Below are 23692 nucleotides of genomic sequence, written 5' to 3'. Positions count from 1 at the left end.
GTAGAAACACTAGCATACATGTTAACATACATGCTAACAGTATTTACATCTATTCCGTATAAACACTAGCATACATGTTAACATACATGCTAACAGTATCTACATCTATACCGTATATCAAACATTAGCATACATGCTAACAGTATCTACATCTATACCGTATAAACACTAGCATACATGTTAACATACATGCTAACAGGGTGGATAAAAGCAGTTACATCGGCTATGGATGTGGAATATACAATTGTTGTTTAAATCTCAAAAGTTGTTTCAGTAAACTTGTAGTTTCCAACATTCATAACAGAAGCCTACTCCCATTATTGTAAACATTAGCGTAAACAATCCAACACCACGATACCAGTGCCCTGACTAGCACAACAATACGATTCCTCCTATTTGAATAGCTCACACAGTGTCTTTGAATATACAGTGGGGAGAACAAGTATTTGATACACTGCCGATTTTGCAGGTTTTCCTACTTACAAAGCATGTAGAGGTCTGTAATTTTTATCATAGGTACACTTCAACTGTGAGAGACGGAATCTAAAACAAAAATCCAGAAAATCACATTGTATGATTTTTAAATAATTAATTTGCATTTTATTGCATGACATAAGTATTTGATCACCTACCAACCAGTAAGAATTCCGGCTCTCACAGACCTGTTAGTTTTTCTTTAAGAAGCCCTCCTGTTCTCCACTCATTACCTGTATTAACTGCACCTGTTTGAACTCGTTACCTGTATAAAAGACACCTGTCCACACACTCAATCAAACAGATTCCAACCTCTCCACAATGGCCAAGACCAGAGAGCTGTGTAAGGACATCAGGGATAAAATTGTAGACCTGCACAAGGCTGGGATGGGCTACAGGACAATAGGCAAGCAGCTTGGTGAGAAGGAAACAACTGTTGGCGCAATTATTAGAAAATGGAAGAAGTTCAAGATGACGGTCAATCACCCTCGGTCTGGGGCTCCATGCAAGATTTCACCTCGTGGGGCATCAATGATCATGAGGAAGGTGAGGGATCAGCCCAGAACTACACGGCAGGACCTGGTCAATGACCTGAAGAGAGCTGGGACCACAGTCTCAAAGAAAACCATTAGTAACACACTACGCCGTCATGGATTAAAATCCTGCAGCGCACGCAAGGTCCCCCTGCTTAAGCCAGTGCATGTCCAGGCCTGTCTGAAGTTTGCCAATGACCATCTGGATGATCCAGAGGAGGAATGGGAGAAGGTCATGTGGTCTGATGAGACAGAAATAGAGCTTTTTGGTCTAACTCCACTCACCGTGTTTGGAGGAAGAAGAAGTATGAGTACAACCCCAAGAACACCATCCCAACCGTGAAGCATGGAGGTGGAAACATCATTCTTTGGGGATGCTTTTCTGCAAAGGGGACAGGACGACTGCACCGTATTGAGGGGAGGATGGATTTGGCCATGTATAGCGAGATCTTGGCCAACAACCTCCTTCCCTCAGTAAGAGCATTGAAGATGGGTCGTGGCTGGGTCTTCCAGCATGACAACGACACGAAGCACACAGCCATGGCAACTAAGGAGTGGCTCCGTAAGAAGCATCTCAAGGTCCTGGAGTGGCCTAGCCAGTCTCCAGACCTGAACCCAATAGAAAATCTTTGGAGGGAGCTGAACGTCCGTATTGCCCAGCGACAGCCCCGAAACCTGAAGGATCTGGAGAAGATCTGTAGGGAGGAGTGGGCCAAAATCCCTGCTGCAGTGTGTGCAAACCTAGTCAAGAACTACAGGAAACGTATGATCTCTGTAATTGCAAACAAAGGTTTCTGTACCAAATATTAAGTTCTGCTTTTCTGATGTATCAAATACTTATGTCATGCAATAAAATGCTAATTAATTACTTAAAAATCATACAATGTGATTTTCTGGATTTTTGTTTTAGATTCCGTCTCTCACAGTTGAAGTGTACCTATGATAAAAATTACAGACCTCTACATGCTTTGTAAGTAGGAAAACCTGCAAAATCGGCAGTGTATCAAATACTTGTTCTCCCCACTGTATCTCTTAAAACTATGACTACACACTGAGACAGGTGAAAAGACCAGTTTGTCGGATCACGTGGGTGACGTTCACATTGGGTGACATACCACAGACGAATCAAAAGCTTTGCCTAGCAACGCCTCGGCCGTGGGTTCAAGTTCCAGAGAGATCACGTACCAACAATGTATACACTCTGTAATACAAGTCAATTTGGATAAAAGCGTCTGCTAAATGGGATATATGGAATCGTCAAGCAGCGGTACTCCAGGCTGCATTCTGGGTTGTCTTCATTGCAGTCACACTGAACAGATTATTATCAGAGTGCATTTCACTAACCACAAAAATATAATATAACAATCTTCGGATATACGCTGAGCGAGTGCAAAATAGACAACATAGAACAATAGTACACCAATAGTACTGGACAATGGAAGTGAAATAACAGGAGTCAACCCATACCAGGATCAGGAACCTGTGTTTGAGGTGTTTGTTGGGCTGGATGCAGCCGTACTGAGGCCCCTCGTTGTACAGAGTCCCTGTGGGGTCAAAGAAGGGCACGTATCCATCCCGTCCCGTACACAGGTACACCTTCTCCAGCTGCAGCTTGTAGGCTGAGTTCAGGTTCTGCTCCGGGTTCCACAGCACTCTGCCGTACAGCGTCTGGCCTGTAGGGGCACCAGAGAGACGCTAGGTTAGGTGATACATAAGGTTTATTATATAATATGATACAGAGTGGCAAAAATGCATTACATACAACAGGCTATATATATATATATATATATATTTATATATATATATATATATATATATATATATATATATATATATATAAATGTATTCAATACATACAATACATTTACTGAAATATATATTATATAATAGGCAGGAAGCTTAGGGGTTTTAGTGTTGGGACAATAACTGAACTGCAATATATATGAAATATTAGGCAGGTAGTCTAGCGGTTAAAGTGTTGGGACAGTAAACAAACTGCAACATATATTAGGCAGGTAGCCTAGCAACTAAAGTGTAGGGCCTATGACTGAAAGGTCACAGGTTAGAATAGCTGAGCCAACAAGGTGCAAAAGCTGTCAATGAGCCCTTGAGCAAGACACTAAAAACCCTAAATTGCTTTAGGGGCGCAGTACCACTACAGTATGGCTGACCCTGTAAAACAACACCTATCATACTACTATGGCTGACCCTGTAAAACAACACCTATCATACTACTATGACTGACCCTGTAAAACAACACCTGTCATACTACTATGACTGACCCTGTAAAACAACACCTATCATACTACTATGACTGACCCTGTAAAACAACACCTATCATACTACTATGACTGACCCTGTAAAACAACACCTATCATACTACTATGGCTGACCCTGTAAAACAACACCTATCATACTACTATGGCTGACCCTGTAAAACAACACCTATCATACTACTATGGCTGACCCTGTAAAACAACACCTATCATACTACTGTGGCTGACCCTGTAAAACAACACCTATCATACTACTATGGCTGACCCTGTAAAACAACACCTATCATACTACTATGGCTGACCCTGTAAAACAACACCTATCATACTACTATGGCTGACCCTGTAAAACAACACCTATCATACTACTATGACTGACCCTGTACAACAACACCCATCATACTACTATGGCTGACCCTGTAAAACAACACCTATCATACTACTATGACTGACCCTGTAAAACAACACATTACACTGCACCCATCATACTACTATGAATGACCCTGTAAAACAACACCTATCATACTACTATGACTGACCCTGTAAAACAACACCTATCATACTACTATGACTGACCCTGTACAACAACACCTATCATACTACTATGGCTGACCCTGTAAAACAACACCTATCATACTACTATGGCTGACCCTGTAAAACAACACCTATCATACTACTATGGCTGACCCTGTAAAACAACACCTATCATACTACTATGGCTGACCCTGTAAAACAACACCTATCATACTACTATGGCTGACCCTGTAAAACAACACCTATCATACTACTATGGCTGACCCTGTAAAACAACACCTATCATACTACTATGGCTGACCCTGTAAAACAACACCTATCATACTACTATGGCTGACCCTGTAAAACAACACCTATCATACTACTATGACTGACCCTGTAAAACAACACCTATCATACTACTATGACTGACCCTGTAAAACAACACCTATCATACTACTATGACTGACCCTGTAAAACAACACATTACACTGCACCCATCCAGTGTAATGTGACAATAAAACATCTATTATCTATTAAATCTGAAAAAGGTCAAGCTAAACTTAAAGCCACATATGACATTCACATAAATCACTTTATGTTTCAATGAGTAGCATTTCTCAGACTTAAGATCCCACTTTGAGGTTTCCCAGTGATGTGCGAAACAGTTATTGTACCCATAGAGAAGGCTCCCTTGTAGTCCATCTCAGCCATGGACATGTCAGAGATGGCCGGGTCCATCATGAACACCTTCTCATTGTTGCCCAGCTGAAACTCAGTGTTGAGGGAGTATACCACTGGGACTGGTCGGTTGGTCTGCTGGAAGGCTATAGGTAACTGGAACCTGAGGGGGAGGGAGGGAGGGCAGGTTGGTCTGCTGGAAGACTATAGGTAACTGGAACCTGAGGAGGAAGGGAGGGAGGGCAGGTAGGTCTGCTGGAAGGCTATAGGTAACTGGAACCTGAGGGGAAGGGAGGACAGGTTGGTCTGCTGGAAGACTATAGGTAACTGGAACCTGAGGAGGGAGGGAGGGAGGGCAGGTTGGTCTGCTGGAAGACTATAGGTAACTGGAACCTGAGGAGGGAGGGAGGGAGGGCCGGTTGGTCTGCTGGAAGACTATAGGTAACTGGAACCTGAGGGGAAGGGAGGGAGGGCAGGTTGGTCTGCTGGAAGACTATAGGTAACTGGAACCTGAGGAGGGAGGGAGGGAGGGCCGGTTGGTCTGCTGGAAGACTATAGGTAACTGGAACCTGAGGAGGGAGGGAGGGAGGGCCGGTTGGTCTGCTGGAAGACTATAGGTAACTGGAACCTGAGGGGAAGAGAGGGAGGGCAGGTTGGTCTGCTGGAAGACTATAGGTAACTGGAACCTGAGGAGGGAGGGAGGGAGGGCAGGTTGGTCTGCTGGAAGACTATAGGTAACTGGAACCTGAGGAGGGAGGGAGGGCAGGTTGGTCTGCTGGAAGACTATAGGTAACTGGAACCTGAGGGGAAGGGAGGGAGGGCAGGTTGGTCTGCTGGAAGACTATAGGTAACTGGAACCTGAGGGGAAGGAGGGAGGGCAGGTTGGTCTGCTGGAAGACTATAGGTAACTGGAACCTGAGGGGAAGGAGGGAGGGCAGGTTGGTCTGCTGGAAGACTATAGGTAACTGGAACCTGAGGGGAAGGGAGGGCAGGTTGGTCTGCTGGAAGACTATAGGTAACTGGAACCTGAGTGGAAGGGAGGGAGGGCAGGTTGGTCTGCTGGAAGACTATAGGTAACTGGAACCTCAGGGGAAGGGAGGGAGGGCAGGTTGGTCTGCTGGAAGACTATAGGTAACTGGAACCTGAGGAGGGAGGGCAGGTTGGTCTGCTGGAAGACTATAGGTAACTGGAACCTGAGGAGGGAGGGCAGGTTGGTCTGCTGGAAGACTATAGGTAACTGGAACCTGAGGGGAAGGGAGGGAGGGCCGGTTGGTCTGCTGGAAGACTATAGGTAACTGGAACCTGAGGGGAAGGGAGGGAGGGACGGTTGGTCTGCTGGAAGACTATAGGTAACTGGAACCTGAGGGGAAGGGAGGGAGGGCAGGTAGGTCTGCTGGAAGACTATAGGTAACTGGAACCTGAGGGGAAGGGAGGGAGGGCAGGTTGGTCTGCTGGAAGACTATAGGTAACTGGAACCTGAGGGGAAGGGAGGGAGGGCAGGTTGGTCTGCTGGAAGACTATAGGTAACTGGAACCTGAGGAGGGAGGGCAGGTTGGTCTGCTGGAAGACTATAGGTAACTGGAACCTGAGGAGGGAGGGCAGGTTGGTCTGCTGGAAGACTATAGGTAACTGGAACCTGAGGGGAAGGGAGGGAGGGCCGGTTGGTCTGCTGGAAGACTATAGGTAACTGGAACCTGAGGGGAAGGGAGGGAGGGACGGTTGGTCTGCTGGAAGACTATAGGTAACTGGAACCTGAGGGGAAGGGAGGGAGGGCAGGTAGGTCTGCTGGAAGACTATAGGTAACTGGAACCTGAGGGGAAGGGAGGGAGGGCAGGTTGGTCTGCTGGAAGACTATAGGTAACTGGAACCTGAGGGGAAGAGAGGGAGGGCAGGTTGGTCTGCTGGAAGACTATAGGTAACTGGAACCTGAGGAGGGAGGGAGGGAGGGCAGGTTGGTCTGCTGGGAGACTATAGGTAACTGGAACCTGAGGGGAAGGGAGGGAGGGCAGGTTGGTCTGCTGGAAGACTATAGGTAACTGGAACCTGAGGGGAAGGAGGGAGGGCAGGTTGGTCTGCTGGAAGACTATAGGTAACTGGAACCTGAGGAGGGAGGGAGGGAGGGCAGGTTGGTCTGCTGGAAGACTATAGGTAACTGGAACCTGAGGGGAAGGGAGGGAGGGCAGGTTGGTCTGCTGGAAGACTATAGGTAACTGGAACCTGAGGGGAAGGAGGGAGGGCAGGTTGGTCTGCTGGAAGACTATAGGTAACTGGAACCTGAGGAGGGAGGGCAGGTTGGTCTGCTGGAAGACTATAGGTAACTGGAACCTGAGGGGAAGGGAGGGAGGGCAGGTTGGTCTGCTGGAAGACTATAGGTAACTGGAACCTGAGGAGGGAGGGAGGGAGGGCAGGTTGGTCTGCTGGAAGACTATAGGTAACTGGAACCTGAGGAGGGAGGGAGGGAGGGCAGGTTGGTCTGCTGGAAGACTATAGGTAACTGGAACCTGAGGGGAAGGGAGGGAGTGCAGGTTGGTCTGCTGGAAGACTATAGGTAACTGGAACCTGAGGGGAAGGGAGGGAGGGCCGGTTGGTCTGCTGGAAGACTATAGGTAACTGGAACCTGAGGGGAAGGGAGGGAGGGCAGGTTGGTCTGCTGGAAGACTATAGGTAACTGGAACCTGAGGGGAAGGAGGGAGGGCAGGTTGGTCTGCTGGAAGACTATAGGTAACTGGAACCTGAGGGGAAGGGAGGGAGGGCAGGTTGGTCTGCTGGAAGACTATAGGTAACTGGAACCTGAGGGGAAGAAAGGGAGGGCAGGTTGGTCTGCTGGAAGACTATAGGTAACTGGAACCTGAGGAGGGAGGGCAGGTTGGTCTGCTGGAAGACTATAGGTAACTGGAACCTGAGGGGAAGGGAGGGAGGGCCGGTTGGTCTGCTGGAAGACTATAGGTAACTGGAACCTGAGGGGAAGGGAGGGAGGGACGGTTGGTCTGCTGGAAGACTATAGGTAACTGGAACCTGAGGGGAAGGGAGGGAGGGCAGGTAGGTCTGCTGGAAGACTATAGGTAACTGGAACCTGAGGGGAAGGGAGGGAGGGCAGGTTGGTCTGCTGGAAGACTATAGGTAACTGGAACCTGAGGGGAAGAGAGGGAGGGCAGGTTGGTCTGCTGGAAGATTATAGGTAACTGGAACCTGAGGAGGGAGGGAGGGAGGGCAGGTTGGTCTGCTGGAAGACTATAGGTAACTGGAACCTGAGGGGAAGGGAGGGAGGGCAGGTTGGTCTGCTGGAAGACTATAGGTAACTGGAACCTGAGGGGAAGGAGGGAGGGCAGGTTGGTCTGCTGGAAGACTATAGGTAACTGGAACCTGAGGAGGGGGGAGGGAGGGCAGGTTGGTCTGCTGGAAGACTATAGGTAACTGGAACCTGAGGGGAAGGGAGGGAGGGCAGGTTGGTCTGCTGGAAGACTATAGGTAACTGGAACCTGAGGGGAAGGAGGGAGGCAGGTTGGTCTGCTGGAAGACTATAGGTAACTGGAACCTGAGGAGGGAGGGCAGGTTGGTCTGCTGGAAGACTATAGGTAACTGGAACCTGAGGGGAAGGGAGGGAGGGCAGGTTGGTCTGCTGGAAGACTATAGGTAACTGGAACCTGAGGGGGGAGGGAGGGAGGGCAGGTTGGTCTGCTGGAAGACTATAGGTAACTGGAACCTGAGGAGGGAGGGAGGGAGGGCAGGTTGGTCTGCTGGAAGACTATAGGTAACTGGAACCTGAGGGGAAGGGAGGGAGGGCAGGTTGGTCTGCTGGAAGACTATAGGTAACTGGAACCTGAGGGGAAGAGAGGGAGGGCAGGTTGGTCTGCTGGAAGACTATAGGTAACTGGAACCTGAGGAGGGAGGGCAGGTTGGTCTGCTGGAAGACTATAGGTAACTGGAACCTGAGGAGGGAGGGAGGGAGGGCAGGTTGGTCTGCTGGAAGACTATAGGTAACTGGAACCTGAGGGGAAGGGAGGGAGGGCAGGTTGGTCTGCTGGAAGACTATAGGTAACTGGAACCTGAGGAGGGAGGGCAGGTTGGTCTGCTGGAAGACTATAGGTAACTGGAACCTGAGGAGGGAGGGCAGGTTGGTCTGCTGGAAGACTATAGGTAACTGGAACCTGAGGAGGGAGGGCAGGTTGGTCTGCTGGAAGACTATAGGTAACTGGAACCTGAGGGGAAGGGAGGGAGGGCCGGTTGGTCTGCTGGAAGACTATAGGTAACTGGAACCTGAGGGGAAGGGAGGGAGGGACGGTTGGTCTGCTGGAAGACTATAGGTAACTGGAACCTGAGGGGAAGGGAGGGAGGGCAGGTAGGTCTGCTGGAAGACTATAGGTAACTGGAACCTGAGGGGAAGGGAGGGAGGGCAGGTTGGTCTGCTGGAAGACTATAGGTAACTGGAACCTGAGGGGAAGAGAGGGAGGGCAGGTTGGTCTGCTGGAAGACTATAGGTAACTGGAACCTGAGGAGGGAGGGAGGGAGGGCAGGTTGGTCTGCTGGGAGACTATAGGTAACTGGAACCTGAGGGGAAGGGAGGGAGGGCAGGTTGGTCTGCTGGAAGACTATAGGTAACTGGAACCTGAGGGGAAGGAGGGAGGGCAGGTTGGTCTGCTGGAAGACTATAGGTAACTGGAACCTGAGGAGGGAGGGAGGGAGGGCAGGTTGGTCTGCTGGAAGACTATAGGTAACTGGAACCTGAGGGGAAGGGAGGGAGGGCAGGTTGGTCTGCTGGAAGACTATAGGTAACTGGAACCTGAGGGGAAGGAGGGAGGGCAGGTTGGTCTGCTGGAAGACTATAGGTAACTGGAACCTGAGGAGGGAGGGCAGGTTGGTCTGCTGGAAGACTATAGGTAACTGGAACCTGAGGGGAAGGGAGGGAGGGCAGGTTGGTCTGCTGGAAGACTATAGGTATTTGGAACCTGAGGAGGGAGGGAGGGAGGGCAGGTTGGTCTGCTGGAAGACTATAGGTAACTGGAACCTGAGGAGGGAGGGAGGGAGGGCAGGTTGGTCTGCTGGAAGACTATAGGTAACTGGAACCTGAGGGGAAGGGAGGGAGTGCAGGTTGGTCTGCTGGAAGACTATAGGTAACTGGAACCTGAGGGGAAGGGAGGGAGGGCCGGTTGGTCTGCTGGAAGACTATAGGTAACTGGAACCTGAGGGGAAGGGAGGGAGGGCAGGTTGGTCTGCTGGAAGACTATAGGTAACTGGAACCTGAGGGGAAGGAGGGAGGGCAGGTTGGTCTGCTGGAAGACTATAGGTAACTGGAACCTGAGGGGAAGGGAGGGAGGGCAGGTTGGTCTGCTGGAAGACTATAGGTAACTGGAACCTGAGGGGAAGAGAGGGAGGGCAGGTTGGTCTGCTGGAAGACTATAGGTAACTGGAACCTGAGGAGGGAGGGCAGGTTGGTCTGCTGGAAGACTATAGGTAACTGGAACCTGAGGGGAAGGGAGGGAGGGCCGGTTGGTCTGCTGGAAGACTATAGGTAACTGGAACCTGAGGGGAAGGGAGGGAGGGACGGTTGGTCTGCTGGAAGACTATAGGTAACTGGAACCTGAGGGGAAGGGAGGGAGGGCAGGTAGGTCTGCTGGAAGACTATAGGTAACTGGAACCTGAGGGGAAGGGAGGGAGGGCAGGTTGGTCTGCTGGAAGACTATAGGTAACTGGAACCTGAGGGGAAGAGAGGGAGGGCAGGTTGGTCTGCTGGAAGATTATAGGTAACTGGAACCTGAGGAGGGAGGGAGGGAGGGCAGGTTGGTCTGCTGGAAGACTATAGGTAACTGGAACCTGAGGGGAAGGGAGGGAGGGCAGGTTGGTCTGCTGGAAGACTATAGGTAACTGGAACCTGAGGGGAAGGAGGGAGGGCAGGTTGGTCTGCTGGAAGACTATAGGTAACTGGAACCTGAGGAGGGAGGGAGGGAGGGCAGGTTGGTCTGCTGGAAGACTATAGGTAACTGGAACCTGAGGGGAAGGGAGGGAGGGCAGGTTGGTCTGCTGGAAGACTATAGGTAACTGGAACCTGAGGGGAAGGAGGGAGGCAGGTTGGTCTGCTGGAAGACTATAGGTAACTGGAACCTGAGGAGGGAGGGCAGGTTGGTCTGCTGGAAGACTATAGGTAACTGGAACCTGAGGGGAAGGGAGGGAGGGCAGGTTGGTCTGCTGGAAGACTATAGGTAACTGGAACCTGAGGGGAAGGGAGGGAGGGCCGGTTGGTCTGCTGGAAGACTATAGGTAACTGGAACCTGAGGAGGGAGGGAGGGAGGGAGGGCAGGTTGGTCTGCTGGAAGACTATAGGTAACTGGAACCTGAGGGGAAGGGAGGGAGGGCAGGTTGGTCTGCTGGAAGACTATAGGTAACTGGAACCTGAGGGGAAGGGAGGGAGGGCCGGTTGGTCTGCTGGAAGACTATAGGTAACTGGAACCTGAGGGGAAGGGAGGGAGGGCAGGTTGGTCTGCTGGAAGACTATAGGTAACTGGAACCTGAGGGGAAGGAGGGAGGGCAGGTTGGTCTGCTGGAAGACTATAGGTAACTGGAACCTGAGGAGGGAGGGCAGGTTGGTCTGCTGGAAGACTATAGGTAACTGGAACCTGAGGGGAAGGGAGGGAGGGCAGGTTGGTCTGCTGGAAGACTATAGGTAACTGGAACCTGAGGAGGGAGGGAGGGAGGGCAGGTTGGTCTGCTGGAAGACTATAGGTAACTGGAACCTGAGGAGGGAGGGAGGGAGGGCAGGTTGGTCTGCTGGAAGACTATAGGTAACTGGAACCTGAGGGGAAGGGAGGGAGGGCCGGTTGGTCTGCTGGAAGACTATAGGTAACTGGAACCTGAGGGGAAGAGAGGGAGGGCAGGTTGGTCTGCTGGAAGACTATAGGTAACTGGAACATGAGGGGAAGGGAGGGAGGGCCGGTTGGTCTGCTGGAAGGCTATAGGTAACTGGAACCTGAGGAGGGAGGGAGGGCAGGTTGGTTTGCTGGAAGACTATAGGTAACTGGAACCTGAGGAGGGAGGGAGGGCAGGTTGGTCTGCTGGAAGACTATAGGTAACTGGAACCTGAGGGGAAGAGAGGGAGGGCAGGTAGGTCTGCTGGAAGACTATAGGTAACTGGAACCTGAGGGGAAGGAGGGAGGGCAGGTTGGTCTGCTGGAAGACTATAGGTAACTGGAACCTGAGGAGGGAGGGCAGGTTGGTCTGCTGGAAGACTATAGGTAACTGGAACCTGAGGGGAAGGGAGGGAGGGCAGGTTGGTCTGCTGGAAGACTATAGGTAACTGGAACCTGAGGAGGGAGGGAGGGAGGGCAGGTTGGTCTGCTGGAAGACTATAGGTAACTGGAACCTGAGGAGGGAGGGAGGGAGGGCAGGTTGGTCTGCTGGAAGACTATAGGTAACTGGAACCTGAGGGGAAGGGAGGGAGGGCCGGTTGGTCTGCTGGAAGACTATAGGTAACTGGAACCTGAGGGGAAGAGAGGGAGGGCAGGTTGGTCTGCTGGAAGACTATAGGTAACTGGAACATGAGGGGAAGGGAGGGAGGGCCGGTTGGTCTGCTGGAAGGCTATAGGTAACTGGAACCTGAGGGGAAGAGAGGGAGGGCAGGTTGGTCTGCTGGAAGACTATAGGTAACTGGAACATGAGGGGAAGGGAGGGAGGGCCGGTTGGTCTGCTGGAAGGCTATAGGTAACTGGAACCTGAGGAGGGAGGGAGGGCAGGTTGGTTTGCTGGAAGACTATAGGTAACTGGAACCTGAGGAGGGAGGGAGGGCAGGTTGGTCTGCTGGAAGACTATAGGTAACTGGAACCTGAGGGGAAGAGAGGGAGGGCAGGTAGGTCTGCTGGAAGACTATTGGTAACTGGAACCTGAGGGGAAGGGAGGGAGGGCAGGTTGGTCTGCTGGAAGACTATAGGTAACTGGAACCTGAGGGGAAGAGAGGGAGGGCAGGTTGGTCTGCTGGAAGACTATAGGTAACTGGAACCTGAGGAGGGAGGGCAGGTTGGTCTGCTGGAAGACTATAGGTAACTGGAACCTGAGGGGAAGGGAGGGCAGGTTGGTTTGCTGGAAGACTATAGGTAACTGGAACCTGAGGGGAAGAGAGGGAGGGCAGGTTGGTCTGCTGGAAGACTATAGGTAACTGGAACCTGAGGGGAAGGGAGGGCAGGTTGGTTTGCTGGAAGACTATAGGTAACTGGAACCTGAGGGGAAGGGAGGGAGGGCCGGTTGGTCTGCTGGAAGACTATAGGTAACTGGAACCTGAGGGGAAGGGAGGGCAGGTTGGTTTGCTGGAAGACTATAGGTAACTGGAACCTGAGGGGAAGGGAGGGAGGGCCGGTTGGTCTGCCGGAAGACTATAGGTAACTGGAACCTGAGGAGGGAGGGCAGGTTGGTCTGCTGGAAGACTATAGGTAACTGGAACCTGAGGAGGGAGGGAGGGAGGGCAGGTTGGTCTGCTGGAAGACTATAGGTAACTGGAACCTGAGGAGGGAGGGAGGGCAGGTTGGTCTGCTGGAAGACTATAGGTAACTGGAACCTGAGGGGAAGGGAGGGAGGGCAGGTTGGTCTGCTGGAAGACTATAGGTAACTGGAACCTGAGGAGGAAGGGAGGGCAGGTTGTTCTGCTGGAAGACTATAGGTAACTGGAACCTGAGGGGAAGGGAGGGCAGGTTGTTCTGCTGGAAGACTATAGGTAACTGGAACCTGAGGGGAAGGGAGGGAGGGCCGGTTGGTCTGCTGGAAGACTATAGGTAACTGGAACCCGAGGGGAAGAGAGGGAGGGCAGGTTGGTCTGCTGGAAGACTATAGGAAACTGGAACCTGAGGGGAAGAGAGGGAGGGCAGGTTGGTCTGCTGGAAGACTATAGGTAACTGGAACCTGAGGGGAAGAGAGGGAGGGCAGGTTGGTCTGCTGGAAGACTATAGGTAACTGGAACCTGAGGGGAAGGGAGGGAGGGCAGGTTGGTCTGCTGGAAGACTATAGGTAACTGGAACCTGAGGGGAAGGGAGGGAGGGCCGGTTGGTCTGCTGGAAGACTATAGGTAACTGGAACCTGAGGAGGGAGGGAGGGAGGGCAGGTTGGTCTGCTGGAAGACTATAGGTAACTGGAACCTGAGGGGAAGAGAGGGAGGGCAGGTTGGTCTGCTGGAAGACTATAGGTAACTGGAACCTGAGGAGGGAGGGAGGGAGGGCAGGTTGGTCTGCTGGAAGACTATAGGTAACTGGAACCTGAGGGGAAGGGAGGGAGGGCAGGTTGGTCTGCTGGAAGACTATAGGTAACTGGAACCTGAGGGGAAGGAGGGAGGGCAGGTTGGTCTGCTGGAAGACTATAGGTAACTGGAACCTGAGGAGGGAGGGCAGGTTGGTCTGCTGGAAGACTATAGGTAACTGGAACCTGAGGGGAAGGGAGGGAGGGCAGGTTGGTCTGCTGGAAGACTATAGGTAACTGGAACCTGAGGAGGGAGGGAGGGAGGGCAGGTTGGTCTGCTGGAAGACTATAGGTAACTGGAACCTGAGGGGAAGGGAGGGAGGGCAGGTTGGTCTGCTGGAAGACTATAGGTAACTGGAACCTGAGGGGAAGGGAGGGAGGGCAGGTTGGTCTGCTGGAAGACTATAGGTAACTGGAACCTGAGGGGAAGGGAGGGAGGGCCGGTTGGTCTGCTGGAAGACTATAGGTAACTGGAACCTGAGGGGAAGGGAGGGAGGGCAGGTTGGTCTGCTGGAAGACTATAGGTAACTGGAACCTGAGGGGAAGGAGGGAGGGCAGGTTGGTCTGCTGGAAGACTATAGGTAACTGGAACCTGAGGAGGGAGGGCAGGTTGGTCTGCTGGAAGACTATAGGTAACTGGAACCTGAGGGGAAGGGAGGGAGGGCAGGTTGGTCTGCTGGAAGACTATAGGTAACTGGAACCTGAGGAAGGAGGGAGGGCAGGTTGGTCTGCTGGAAGACTATAGGTAACTGGAACCTGAGGGGAAGAGAGGGAGGGCAGGTAGGTCTGCTGGAAGACTATTGGTAACTGGAACCTGAGGGGAAGGGAGGGAGGGCAGGTTGGTCTGCTGGAAGACTATAGGTAACTGAAACCTGAGGGGAAGAGAGGGAGGGCAGGTTGGTCTGCTGGAAGACTATAGGTAACTGGAACCTGAGGAGGGAGGGCAGGTTGGTCTGCTGGAAGACTATAGGTAACTGGAACCTGAGGAGAAGGGAGGGCAGGTTGGTTTGCTGGAAGACTATAGGTAACTGGAACCTGAGGGGAAGAGAGGGAGGGCAGGTTGGTCTGCTGGAAGACTATAGGTAACTGGAACCTGAGGGGAAGGGAGGGCAGGTTGGTTTGCTGGAAGACTATAGGTAACTGGAACCTGAGGGGAAGGGAGGGAGGGCCGGTTGGTCTGCTGGAAGACTATAGGTAACTGGAACCTGAGGGGAAGGGAGGGCAGGTTGGTTTGCTGGAAGACTATAGGTAACTGGAACCTGAGGAGGGAGGGAGGGAGGGCAGGTTGGTCTGCTGGAAGACTATAGGTAACTGGAACCTGAGGGGAAGGGAGGGAGGGCAGGTTGGTCTGCTGGAAGACTATAGGTAACTGGAACCTGAGGAAGGAGGGAGGGCAGGTTGGTCTGCTGGAAGACTATAGGTAACTGGAACCTGAGGGGAAGAGAGGGAGGGCAGGTAGGTCTGCTGGAAGACTATTGGTAACTGGAACCTGAGGGGAAGGGAGGGAGGGCAGGTTGGTCTGCTGGAAGACTATAGGTAACTGAAACCTGAGGGGAAGAGAGGGAGGGCAGGTTGGTCTGCTGGAAGACTATAGGTAACTGGAACCTGAGGAGGGAGGGCAGGTTGGTCTGCTGGAAGACTATAGGTAACTGGAACCTGAGGAGAAGGGAGGGCAGGTTGGTTTGCTGGAAGACTATAGGTAACTGGAACCTGAGGGGAAGAGAGGGAGGGCAGGTTGGTCTGCTGGAAGACTATAGGTAACTGGAACCTGAGGGGAAGGGAGGGCAGGTTGGTTTGCTGGAAGACTATAGGTAACTGGAACCTGAGGGGAAGGGAGGGAGGGCCGGTTGGTCTGCTGGAAGACTATAGGTAACTGGAACCTGAGGGGAAGGGAGGGCAGGTTGGTTTGCTGGAAGACTATAGGTAACTGGAACCTGAGGGGAAGGGAGGGAGGGCCGGTTGGTCTGCTGGAAGACTATAGGTAACTGGAACCTGAGGAGGGAGGGCAGGTTGGTCTGCTGGAAGACTATAGGTAACTGGAACCTGAGGAGGGAGGGAGGGAGGGCAGGTTGGTCTGCTGGAAGACTATAGGTAACTGGAACCTGAGGAGGGAGGGAGGGCAGGTTGGTCTGCTGGAAGACTATAGGTAACTGGAACCTGAGGGGAAGGGAGGGAGGGCAGGTTGGTCTGCTGGAAGACTATAGGTAACTGGAACCTGAGGGGAAGGGAGGGAGGGCAGGTTGGTCTGCTGGAAGACTATAGGTAACTGGAACCTGAGGAGGGAGGGAGGGCAGGTTGGTCTGCTGGAAGACTATAGGTAACTGGAACCTGAGGAGGAAGGGAGGGCAGGTTGTTCTGCTGGAAGACTATAGGTAACTGGAACCTGAGGGGAAGGGAGGGCAGGTTGTTCTGCTGGAAGACTATAGGTAACTGGAACCTGAGGGGAAGGGAGGGAGGGCCGGTTGGTCTGCTGGAAGACTATAGGTAACTGGAACCTGAGGGGAAGAGAGGGAGGGCAGGTTGGTCTGCTGGAAGACTATAGGTAACTGGAACCTGAGGGGAAGGGAGGGAGGGCCGGTTGGTCTGCTGGAAGACTATAGGTAACTGGAACCTGAGGAGGGAGGGAGGGAGGGCAGGTTGGTCTGCTGGAAGACTATAGGTAACTGGAACCTGAGGGGAAGAGAGGGAGGGCAGGTTGGTCTGCTGGAAGACTATAGGTAACTGGAACCTGAGGAGGGAGGGAGGGAGGGCAGGTTGGTCTGCTGGAAGACTATAGGTAACTGGAACCTGAGGGGAAGGGAGGGAGGACAGGTTGGTCTGCTGGAAGACTATAGGCAACTGGAACCTGAGGGGAAGGGAGGGAGGGCAGGTTGGTCTGCTGGAAGACTATAGGTAACTGGAACCTGAGGAGGGAGGGAGGGAGGGCAGGTTGGTCTGCTGGAAGACTATAGGTAACTGGAACCTGAGGAGGGAGGGAGGGAGGGCAGGTTGGTCTGCTGGAAGACTATAGGTAACTGGAACCGTCCGTGGGGCGACGCACAATTGGCATAGCGTCGTCCGGGTTAGGGAGGGTTTGGCCGGTAGGGATATCCTTGTCTCAGTATGTAAAATGTAATAAAAAATGTATGCACTCTACTGTAAGTCGCTCTGGATAAGAGCGTCTGCTAAATGACTAAAATGTTAAAAAAAAATGGAACCTGAGGGGAAGGGAGGGAGGGCAGGTTGGTCTGCTGGAAGACTATAGGTAACTGGAACCTGAGGAGGGAGGGCAGGTTGGTCTGCTGGAAGACTATAGGTAACTGGAACCTGAGGGGAAGGGAGGGAGGGCAGGTTGGTCTGCTGGAAGACTATAGGTAACTGGAACCTGAGGGGAAGGGAGGGAGGGCAGGTTGGTCTGCTGGAAGACTATAGGTAACTGGAACCTGAGGGGAAGGGAGGGAGGACAGGTTGGTCTGCTGGAAGACTATAGGAAACTGGAACCTGAGGGGAAGGGAGGGAGGGCAGGTTGGTCTGCTGGAAGACTATAGGTAACTGGAACCTGAGGGGAAGGGAGGGAGGGCAGGTTGGTCTGCTGGAAGACTATAGGTAACTGGAACCTGAGGAGGGAGGGAGGGAGGGCAGGTTGGTCTGCTGGAAGACTATAGGTAACTGGAACCTGAGGGGAAGGGAGGGAGGACAGGTTGGTCTGCTGGAAGACTATAGGTAACTGGAACCTGAGGGGAAGGGAGGGAGGGCAGGTTGGTCTGCTGGAAGACTATAGGTAAGTGGAACCTTGGGGGGGGGGGGGGGAGGGAGGGCAGGTTGGTCTGCTGGAAGACTATAGGTAACTGGAACCTGAGGAGGGAGGGAGGGAGGGCAGGTTGGTCTGCTGGAAGACTATAGGTAACTGGAACCTTGGGGGGGGGGGGGGAAAGCCAATCAGGTTGCTATATGTAGAGCAGCATAACCATTCATAGAACTCTGGTTTATACACTATAGTTTCAACTTATTACAGACAGAGATCAAGCAAGGTCAATAATAAGTAAATAACAAACGTCCAAGGATGGATCCTTGAGGAACACAGCAATGTACACCACCGTTCAAAAGTTTGGTTTCACTTAGAAATGTCCTTGTTTTTGAAAGAAAAGCAATTTTTTTGTCCATTAAAATAACATCAAATTGATCAGAAATACAGCGTAGCTGGGAACTGCAGATGTTTTATGGAATACCTACATAAGCGTACAGAGGTCCATTATCAGCAACTATCACTCTGTCACGCCCTGATCTGTTTCACCTGTCTTTGTGCTTGTCTCCACCTCCATCCAGGTTTCGCCCATCTTCCCCATTATCCCCAGTGTATTTATACCTGTGTTCTCTGTTTGTCTGTTGCCAGTTCGTCTTGTTTGTCAAGCCAACCAGCGTTTTTGTGTCTCAGCTCCTGCTTTTTCCCCAGCCTCTCTTTTTCTCGTCCTCCTGGATTTTGACCCTTGCCTGTCCTGACCCTGAACCCGCCCGCCTGACCACTCTGCCTGCCCCTGACCCTGAGCCTGTCTGTCGTCCTGTACCTTTGCCCCACCGCTGGATTACCGACCTCTGCTTGACCTGACCCTGAGCCTGCCTACCGTCCTGTACCTTTGCCCCTGTTGCTGTAATAAACATTGTTACTTAAACACGGTCTGCATCTGGGTCTTACCTTGAAACCTGATACACTCCTGAGTTCCAATGGCATCAGAACAACAGTTTTCAGCTGTGCTAACAAAATTGCAAAATGCTTTTCAAATGATCGATTAGCCTTTTAAAATGATAAACTTGGATTAGCTAACACAACATGCCATTGGAACACAGGAGTGATGGTTGCTGATGATGGGCCTCTATTCGCCTATGTAGATCTTCCATTAAAACTCAGCCGTTTCCAGCTACAATAGTCATTTATAACATTAACAATGTCTACACTGTATTTCTGATCATTTTGATGTGATTTTAATGGACATTTTGTTTAGCTTTCCTTTCAAAAACCAGGACATTTCTAAGTCCCCAAACTTTTGAACGGTAGTGTACATTTTACGGGCACAGTATATTTTACATTAGTTATATTTTCTTTGTTTTTAGTCCCATGCTTCAGCTAACCTCAACCCCTCCCATAATAATTTTTGAGGTGACATACTTCTCTGGGGCGTGGGCTGTGCAGGACAGAGGCTTGTCTCCAGGGTCGGTCCAGGGCTGGGTGGGCTGCACGGTACATGGAATCAGAAACACTGTGTACTCACCGGAGTAGTCCTTCCTGGAACACAAGAGGGCAAAACATTTGGTAAGCCCTTGTAACTGAGATAATTCATAAAACCTTGCCTGAGACATGACTTGCATTGGGTCCCCAGGCTGATGCCTAGGCTTTAGCTTAACTTAGCAGGCTAACACATTTTTGTGATGACCAGGAGATCTGAGTTTGAACTCCAGTTGTTCACACCCACTGACAATAATTCTCCAGAACTTAGAGAAAGCAGTCATGTTAGCGTTGGGCTGGAACAAAGGTCTGTCCACCAAGTAACCCTTACTGACCAGCCGTAAGAGCATATGGCCCTCCAGAGCTGGTAGGGAGAGTCAAAGGACTTGGAATATCTATTTATCTATATCTATAACTATATATAACAGTATGTCTGTGTACTGACCTGCTGTAAGAGGAGGTGGCCTTCCAGAGCTGGTAGGGAGAGTCAAAGGACTTGGAATATCTATATCTATAACTGTATATAACAGTATGTCTGTGTACTGACCTGCTGTAAGAGGAGGTGGCCTTCCAGAGCTGGTAGGGAGAGTCAAAGGACTTGGAATATCTATATCTATAACTGTATATAACAGTATGTCTGTGTACTGACCTGCTGTAAGAGGAGGTGGCCTTCCAGAGCTGGTAGGGAGAGTCAAAGGACTTGGAATATCTATATCTATAACTGTATATAACAGTATGTCTGTGTACTGACCTGCTGTAAGAGGAGGTGGCCTTCCAGAGCTGGTAGGGAGAGTCAAAGGACTTGGAATATCTATATCTATAACTGTATATAACAGTATGTCTGTGTACTGACCTGCTGTAAGAGGAGGTGGCCTTCCAGAGCTGGTAGGGAGAGTCAAAGGACTTGGAATATCTATATCTATAACTGTATATAACAGTATGTCTGTGTACTGACCTGCTGTAAGAGGAGGTGGCCTTCCAGAGCTGGTAGGGAGAGTCAAAGGACTTGGAATATCTATATCTATAACTGTATATAACAGTATGTCTGTGTACTGACCTGCTGTAAGAGGAGGTGGCCTTCCAGAGCTGGTAGGGAGAGTCAAAGGACTTGGAATATCTATATCTATAACTGTATATAACAGTATGTCTGTGTACTGACCTGCTGTAAGAGGAGGTGGCCTTCCAGAGCTGGTAGGGAGAGTCAAAGGACTTGGAATATCTATATCTATAACTGTATATAACAGTATGTCTGTGTACTGACCTGCTGTAAGAGGAGGTGGCCTTCCAGAGCTGGTAGGGAGAGTCAAAGGACTTGGAATATCTATATCTATAACTGTATATAACAGTATGTCTGTGTACTGACCTGCTGTAAGAGGAGGTGGCCTTCCAGAGCTGGTAGGGAGAGTCAAAGGACTTGGAATATCTATATCTATAACTGTATATAACAGTATGTCTGTGTACTGACCTGCTGTAAGAGGAGGTGGCCTTCCAGAGCTGGTAGGGAGAGTCAAAGGACTTGGAATATCTATATCTATAACTGTATATAACAGTATGTCTGTGTACTGACCTGCTGTAAGAGGAGGTGGCCTTCCAGAGCTGGTAGGGAGAGTCAAAGGACTTGGAATATCTATATCTATAACTGTATATAACAGTATGTCTGTGTACTGACCTGCTGTAAGAGGAGGTGGCCTTCCAGAGCTGGTAGGGAGAGTCAAAGGACTTGGAATATCTATATCTATAACTGTATATAACAGTATGTCTGTGTACTGACCTGCTGTAAGAGGAGGTGGCCTTCCAGAGCTGGTAGGGAGAGTCAAAGGACTTGGAATATCTATATCTATAACTGTATATAACAGTATGTCTGTGTACTGACCTGCTGTAAGAGGAGGTGGCCTTCCAGAGCTGGTAGGGAGAGTCAAAGGACTTGGAATATCTATATCTATAACTGTATATAACAGTATGTCTGTGTACTGACCTGCTGTAAGAGGAGGTGGCCTTCCAGAGCTGGTAGGGAGAGTCAAAGGACTTGGAATATCTATATCTATAACTGTATATAACAGTATGTCTGTGTACTGACCTGCTGTAAGAGGAGGTGGCCTTCCAGAGCTGGTAGGGAGAGTCAAAGGACTTGGAATATCTATATCTATAACTGTATATAACAGTATGTCTGTGTACTGACCTGCTGTAAGAGGAGGTGGCCTTCCAGAGCTGGTAGGGAGAGTCAAAGGACTTGGAATATCTATATCTATAACTGTATATAACAGTATGTCTGTGTACTGACCTGCTGTAAGAGGAGGTGGCCTTCCAGAGCTGGTAGGGAGAGTCAAAGGACTTGGAATATCTATATCTATAACTGTATATAACAGTATGTCTGTGTACTGACCTGCTGTAAGAGGAGGTGGCCTTCCAGAGCTGGTAGGGAGAGTCAAAGGACTTGGAATATCTATATCTATAACTGTATATAACAGTATGTCTGTGTACTGACCTGCTGTAAGAGGAGGTGGCCTTCCAGAGCTGGTAGGGAGAGTCAAAGGACTTGGAATATCTATATCTATAACTGTATATAACAGTATGTCTGTGTACTGACCTGCTGTAAGAGGAGGTGGCCTTCCAGAGCTGGTAGGGAGAGTCAAAGGACTTGGAATATCTATATCTATAACTGTATATAACAGTATGTCTGTGTACTGACCTGCTGTAAGAGGAGGTGGCCTTCCAGAGCTGGTAGGGAGAGTCAAAGGACTTGGAATATCTATATCTATAACTGTATATAACAGTATGTCTGTGTACTGACCTGCTGTAAGAGGAGGTGGCCTTCCAGAGCTGGTAGGGAGAGTCAAAGGACTTGGAATATCTATATCTATAACTGTATATAACAGTATGTCTGTGTACTGACCTGCTGTAAGAGGAGGTGGCCTTCCAGAGCTGGTAGGGAGAGTCAAAGGACTTGGAATATCTATATCTATAACTGTATATAACAGTATGTCTGTGTACTGACCTGCTGTAAGAGGAGGTGGCCTTCCAGAGCTGGTAGGGAGAGTCAAAGGACTTGGAATATCTATATCTATAACTGTATATAACAGTATGTCTGTGTACTGACCTGCTGTAAGAGGAGGTGGCCTTCCAGAGCTGGTAGGGAGAGTCAAAGGACTTGGAATATCTATATCTATAACTGTATATAACAGTATGTCTGTGTACTGACCTGCTGTAAGAGGAGGTGGCCTTCCAGAGCTGGTAGGGAGAGTCAAAGGACTTGGAATATCTATATCTATAACTGTATATAACAGTATGTCTGTGTACTGACCTGCTGTAAGAGGAGGTGGCCTTCCAGAGCTGGTAGGGAGAGTCAAAGGACTTGGAATATCTATATCTATAACTGTATATAACAGTATGTCTGTGTACTGACCTGCTGTAAGAGGAGGTGGCCTTCCAGAGCTGGTAGGGAGAGTCAAAGGACTTGGAATATCTATATCTATAACTGTATATAACAGTATGTCTGTGTACTGACCTGCTGTAAGAGGAGGTGGCCTTCCAGAGCTGGTAGGGAGAGTCAAAGGACTTGGAATATCTATATCTATAACTGTATATAACAGTATGTCTGTGTACTGACCTGCTGTAAGAGGAGGTGGCCTTCCAGAGCTGGTAGGGAGAGTCAAAGGACTTGGAATATCTATATCTATAACTGTATATAACAGTATGTCTGTGTACTGACCTGCTGTAAGAGGAGGTGGCCTTCCAGAGCTGGTAGGGAGAGTCAAAGGACTTGGAATATCTATATCTATAACTGTATATAACAGTATGTCTGTGTACTGACCTGCTGTAAGAGGAGGTGGCCTTCCAGAGCTGGTAGGGAGAGTCAAAGGACTTGGAATATCTATATCTATAACTGTATATAACAGTATGTCTGTGTACTGACCTGCTGTAAGAGGAGGTGGCCTTCCAGAGCTGGTAGGGAGAGTCAAAGGACTTGGAATATCTATATCTATAACTGTATATAACAGTATGTCTGTGTACTGACCTGCTGTAAGAGGAGGTGGCCTTCCAGAGCTGGTAGGGAGAGTCAAAGGACTTGGAATATCTATATCTATAACTGTATATAACAGTATGTCTGTGTACTGACCTGCTGTAAGAGGAGGTGGCCTTCCAGAGCTGGTAGGGAGAGTCAAAGGACTTGGAATATCTATATCTATAACTGTATATAACAGTATGTCTGTGTACTGACCTGCTGTAAGAGGAGGTGGCCTTCCAGAGCTGGTAGGGAGAGTCAAAGGACTTGGAATATCTATATCTATAACTGTATATAACAGTATGTCTGTGTACTGACCTGCTGTAAGAGGAGGTGGCCTTCCAGAGCTGGTAGGGAGAGTCAAAGGACTTGGAATATCTATATCTATAACTGTATATAACAGTATGTCTGTGTACTGACCTGCTGTAAGAGGAGGTGGCCTTCCAGAGCTGGTAGGGAGAGTCAAAGGACTTGGAATATCTATATCTATAACTGTATATAACAGTATGTCTGTGTACTGACCTGCTGTAAGAGGAGGTGGCCTTCCAGAGCTGGTAGGGAGAGTCAAAGGACTTGGAATATCTATATCTATAACTGTATATAACAGTATGTCTGTGTACTGACCTGCTGTAAGAGGAGGTGGCCTTCCAGAGCTGGTAGGGAGAGTCAAAGGACTTGGAATATCTATATCTATAACTGTATATAACAGTATGTCTGTGTACTGACCTGCTGTAAGAGGAGGTGGCCTTCCAGAGCTGGTAGGGAGAGTCAAAGGACTTGGAATATCTATATCTATAACTGTATA

At 50.1% G+C, this 23692-nt stretch overlaps 1 protein-coding gene across 1 annotated transcript in view; it reads right to left on the bottom strand.

Annotated features, from left to right (window-relative positions):
• Positions 1-23692, bottom strand: part of LOC139575377 (extracellular matrix organizing protein FRAS1-like) — a 370048-nt gene that overhangs the window by 4633 nt on the left and 341723 nt on the right. The window contains exons 70-72 of the mRNA XM_071400291.1: positions 18828-18944; positions 4471-4637; positions 2475-2680 (exon numbers count right to left, since the gene is read on the bottom strand). Of these exons, the coding sequence (XP_071256392.1) occupies positions 2475-2680; positions 4471-4637; positions 18828-18944 (490 nt within the window). The remainder of the gene's footprint in view (positions 1-2474; positions 2681-4470; positions 4638-18827; positions 18945-23692) is intronic.

This window comes from Salvelinus alpinus, chromosome 5 (assembly GCF_045679555.1).
Source record: "Salvelinus alpinus chromosome 5, SLU_Salpinus.1, whole genome shotgun sequence".
Lineage (NCBI taxonomy): Eukaryota > Metazoa > Chordata > Actinopteri > Salmoniformes > Salmonidae > Salvelinus > Salvelinus alpinus.
The sequence above is the reverse complement of the archived record's forward strand: the minus strand, read 5'-3'. Positions and strand labels throughout refer to the sequence as shown.